The sequence below is a fragment of the Frankliniella occidentalis genome, unplaced genomic scaffold (genome assembly GCF_000697945.3).
Source record: "Frankliniella occidentalis isolate FOCC.00 unplaced genomic scaffold, Focc_3.1 Scaffold3892, whole genome shotgun sequence".
NCBI classification, from domain to species: domain Eukaryota; kingdom Metazoa; phylum Arthropoda; class Insecta; order Thysanoptera; family Thripidae; genus Frankliniella; species Frankliniella occidentalis.
In genome coordinates, this window is record NW_026270945.1 from 1 (window position 1) to 5,018 (window position 5,018).

The window sequence follows — 5,018 nt, forward strand, 5'->3', positions numbered from 1 at the left end:
CTCTTCTCCGGGCGCTCTATTATTCAGACAACTTGAGGGCTCGGTCGGACGCGAATGACTGACTGAGTGGGGAAACAAGGCGAACGCGACCCCGTGCCAGCCGGACGGGCCGGGAGAGTCCTTGATAAGGCGAGTTCCAAACAGGAAGTCCTTGGCAAGAATCGCCTGATGAGGCGATCCTGACTAGGATAGCCGCGTTGGGAAGTTCATGAAGACTCCTTAGTAGGCAGTGCCTCAGGGCGGTGCTGGGTGCCGGGCGGGGAGGCGGGGCTCCGCCCGGGCCTCATGTCACCTCGGCGACGACGCGGCCGCCACCAGAGCCAGGGCGCCCGACGCACCCAACCTGCCCACCGAGCCCGTTGCCAGGACGACGGCGGTGACGAGGGCGCCCAGGGCCGCCGGGGAGGGCGGCCGCCATCGCCAGGACGCCGCCGAGCTGAGCGCCGAGGCCTGGCAGCCCGGGTCGCGCATGCGCAGCAGCGGCACTCGGTGGCCGGACCGTGGGTCCACGCACGACGCCTGCCGCGCCGCGTCCTGGAGCTGCTGGGCTGCGTCCGCCGCCACGGCGTGCACCTGCAGGACCTCGCGCAGCCAGCGGCGGAGCCAGCCGCCCAGCCAGGCCAGCGCGCAGTCGCACGACCAGGGGTTGCCGTTCAAATTGAGGCCACCTAAAACAAAAGATCGAGTTAGAGATCCATTAAATCTTCGTAGCTATCCCATAGCCTTGCACCAGGCCCGCTACGCTGCGCGCTCACCTGGTATCAGTTTGGTCCCCACAGTCTCCCAACTGGAGTTGTGGTAGAAGGTGTCGGCCGACAGCGAGGTGAACTGGTTGTCCCGGATGTCCAGCGAGAGGTGCGCCACGCGCTCTAGCCGAGAGAAAAGCCCAGGGGGAAACTCGGACAGCTGCGTGCCGCGAATCTGCAACGAGAGCGTGGTGTTAGAAAAGGTCATGTGTAGTTATTTTTATTTCTCCAAAACGTACTTTTGGCTTTGTTTTTTCTAAACTCTGATTTTTTCTCTGAAAGTTTGAATTTTTAAAATGTTTTTGAAAACTTGCGTTATTTTTTGTTTACTGGAAAAGTTTGCAATTTTTGCGAAAAAAAAGTATGGTTTGTTAAAACCATAGTCGCGCCCTTCAGTCTGCTCACCTGTAGGGCGAGCTCCTGGTGGTCCTCGATGCCCTCGAAGGCGTCGCCGGCGGCGACCTGGAGGTCCGGGCCGGTGAGCTCGATGCGGCGCAGTTTGGGGTTGAAGGCGCCGAGGAGCTGGTCGGTGAGCGAGCGCTCCAGGACGCGCACCGACAGGCGGCGCAGCGACGGCACGGCGGACAGCGTGTTGCCGAGGCGGAAGCGGTACTTCTCGATGCGGGGCCAGGTCTGCGTGGACAGCGAGGTGAGCGCGCGCAGCCGGCTCAGCGAGTCCGAGTCGAAGCGCTCGAGCCGCGGCAGGTCCACGGCCGTGAGCGACTGCAGCCGGGGCAGCCCGGCGAAGCTCTCCCGCGTCAGAACCTGGAACAGATCGGGGCCGGGACGGGGTCAGGCGGTGAACTTTCTCCGACAATCGATCGAGACGGAAGTGAAATGACGTAGACTCACCTTAATGGGGTTGCCCGAGATGTCGAGCTCGCGCAGCATGGGCCCGGCGGGCAGGTGCTGCAGGTCGTTGTTGCTGAGCACGAGCACGCGCAGGCGCTGCAGTCCGTCCTGCGGCGAGGGCAGCGAGCGGATCGCGTTGCCGCTCAGGTTGAGGTGCAGCAGGTGCGGCAGCGGCAGGGCGGGCGCCGCGTGCAGGCCCGTCTCGGCCAGCGACAGCCGCCGCAGCTGCTGCACGTAGTGGAACAGCTCGCCGAAGTTGGCGCGGAGCGTGTTGCGCGACAGGTCCAGGTCGAGGAGCCCGGCCAGGCTCGAGAAGACGTTGTCCGGGAGGAAGGTGAGCCGGTTGCGCGACAGGTTGAGCGTCGTGAGCCAGGGGATGCCCGGGAACATGGTGGAGTCCAGGTGCTCGATGATGTTGCGCGACATGTCGAGCAGGCGCAGCGTGTCGCCGACCTCCTCCAGGGCGCTGCTCGGCACCACGACGAACTCGTTGCCCGACAGGTCGAGGTGCTCGACGCGCGTGCCCGAGAGCGCCGAGCGCGGCAGTGAGCGCACGTGGTTGTCTGACAGGTCCACGATGCGCAGCGCGGGCAGGCGGGCGAACTGGTCGGGCTGCAGGTGCAGGATCTGGTTACCCGCCAGGCTCACGATCTGGAGGCGTCGGTACCCGTCGAACGCCCCGGGGGCCACGGCCGAGATCTCGTTGTTCTCGAGGCCGATGAGCTCGATGGCGGGGAGGCTGCCGAACGCGTGGCCGTCCAGCTTCGTGATGCGGTTGTGCCCCAGGTACAAGCGGCTCAGCGTCGTGGACACACGCATGAGGAAGTTGACGGGCACCTCGGCCAGCTGGTTGTGCGACACGTCGAGGACCTGCAGGTGCAGCGGCACGCCCGTCTCGCCCTCGAACAGGTCGACAATGTGGTTGGACGACAGGTTAAGAGTCAGCGGCGTTCGGTCCGAGGTCACGTTGAGGAACGCGCTCATCGAGAACATCGTCAGCCGGTTGCCGTGGAGGTCGAGGTTGTTGAGGGCGGGCAGGTTGACGAATGCGCGGGCGTCCACCGAGGACAGCATGTTGCCACCCAGCAGGATGTTGACGAGGCTGGAGAGGTCGACGAAGGCGCGACCCGCCACGGAGCGGATGCGGTTGCCCGTCAGCACGACCGTCTGCAGCCCCGTCAGCCCGCTGAACGTCTCCGCGTGCAGGCTGGCGATGTTATTGTAACCGAGTCGCACCTCGCCCAGGCTGGCATGGATGCTGGCGTGGAACAGCCCGGCCGGCAGCTGCGTCAGGAAGTTGGACTCGAGGTTGAGGTACTGCAGCTTGGGCAGGCGGTACAGCGCCGTCCCGTTCACCAGGCGGATGTTGTTGTTGTCGAGCGAGAGCCACGACAGCGAGGCCAGCGGCTGCAGCATGTCCTCGGGGAAGTGGTCGTCGTACAGGCAGAAGGAAGCCTCGAGGCTGAGCAGCGAGTCGCCGAGGCCGGCAAAAGCGAGCGGGTCGACGTGGCGCAGCTTGTTGAAGGAGATGCTGAGCTCGCGCAGCCGCGGCGCCTGGCGGAACGTGTAGGGGCCCAGCTCCGTGAGCAGGTTGTTGGGCAGCAGGAGCGTGTCGAGCGACGCGGCCCAGTCGGCCAGGTCCTCCTCGCTCAGCTCGGCGATGCGGTTGTAGCCGATGTTGAGGTGCGACAGCTTGCGCAGCGAGCGCAGCGCCGCGGCGGGGACTTCCTCGAGCCGGTTGCCCGTCAGCGAGAGCGCGCGCATCGTGTTGGCGAAGGCGTGCAGCGAGTCATTGGCCAGGGACCGCAGACCATTCTGACCCAGGTACAAGTACCTGCGGAGCACGCAAAACATCCTTTTAATAACATAACTTTTGGGTGATGTTTTTCTCTGCCCTCGGTCCAGATATGTACAGAGCGCGCAGCGAAGCGTCCGACTCTGCGCTCTGCGAATATTTCCGCATCTGATTTTCTTTTTCTTTTAAAACAGGGGCAACAACAAATACCCGAGCACGCGTATCTCGGCTTCGTGAAAAAAATTTAATTTGCTTGTCCTTGCCCGTAAACTTATGCCAAGATAGCGCCGCATCGAACACCCAGGCGTGGCGGGGCGTTGCGTGCCCGGGGGTCGGTAGACGCGTTGTGTGTGCATGGCGCCCCGCCCGCGCGCCCCGCCCAGGCGCGATACGCTCACATTACCGCCCGGCCCGCATATCTAAACGGGACCGGGACAACTCATATAGCGGCGCGGAGGTATCGGATCCAAACAAGGGCCATAATTTAGAAAACTATCCCCCACCCTCCCCCGGCCGCGCGCCGCTCCGCGAGGCCCAGGGCTCCCCGCCACCCTACCCCACCCCGCTCCTCTACCCCCACTCACCTCAGCCGCTTCAGGTGCTTGAGCGCGTGCGGGAACACGCCCAGGCGGTTGCCCTCCAGGTCGAGGTACTCGAGGGTGTGGCCCACGCCGACGAAGGCGCGCTCGTCCAGCGTCTCGAGGCGGTTGTTGCCCAGGAAGAGGCGCACCGTGTTGCAGCCGCGCAGCGCCTGCGCCGGCAGCGTCTTGAGGTAGTTCAGGTCGAGGTGCAGGTCGCGTACCTGCAGCGAGCCGTTGAACACGCCCGGCAGCACCTGCAAAGGAGAGGACTCTCAGCGACAAGTAACCCCACCATGCTTCCGACTAGATAGTTTAATTTTTTTCAAATACATCTCAAGAATTTTTAATTTTTAAACCGTTAGATAATTTTTTTTCGATTTTTTTTTTTTTTTTTTTTACATTTCTTAAGTGAAATATTTCGGACTTTTAAATCCCTAGCTCCGACGCGTACCTGCAGATGGTTGTCGCCGAGGTCGAGTCGGTCCAGGGTGCGCTTGCTGTGGAAGCCCGTGGCCGGCAGGCTCTCGATGACGTTGCCGCGGAGCGACAGGACGCCCAGGTTGGGCAGCTGCTGCACCAGCTTGGCGGGGAACTCGTGGATGAGGTTGTGCGCCGCGCTCAGCGTGTGCAGCGAGGCCGGCAGCGCGCCCGCGTTGAGCTCGGCCAGCTTGTTGCGGTCCAGGTCGAGGGCGGAGAGGCGGCGCGAGTCGGCCAGCAGCCCGCCGGGCCCGGGCGGCAGCTCCAGCAGGTCATTCTCGCCGAGGTAGAGCGAGCGCAGCGAGTCCCGCAGCCCCGTCCAGTTGCCCGTCAGCGAGCCGACCTGGTTCCTGCAACATCAAAGACAAACATGAGCTAACCTCCGCAATGTGGTCGCACCCACCCATCCCCTGCTCCGCCGGCCGCTGCAATAGCCCGCTATATAGTGGCGGAGAGCTGCTGCGGCCGTAGCCATGCGTCAGTCCTGCAAGGTTAGCTAAACTCCCGCGCCATCCGTCTCCCCCCGCCGGGGCCCCGCCCCAGCCGGCACGACTCTCTGATGCATGG

The 5,018-nt window shown here is 63.6% G+C and overlaps 1 protein-coding gene across 1 annotated transcript; it reads right to left on the reverse strand.

Annotated features, from left to right (window-relative positions):
• Positions 1 to 134: 134 nt before the first annotated feature.
• Positions 135 to 4,801, reverse strand: LOC113201949 (chaoptin; the record flags this gene model as incomplete). Its single annotated transcript, XM_052276663.1, has 6 exons — positions 135 to 668; positions 756 to 921; positions 1,152 to 1,511; positions 1,599 to 3,432; positions 3,978 to 4,228; positions 4,426 to 4,801. Coding segments are annotated over 6 exons (3,367 nt in total), but the record flags the coding sequence as incomplete, so codon positions are not given.
• Between the last annotated feature and the right edge of the window lie 217 nt (positions 4,802 to 5,018).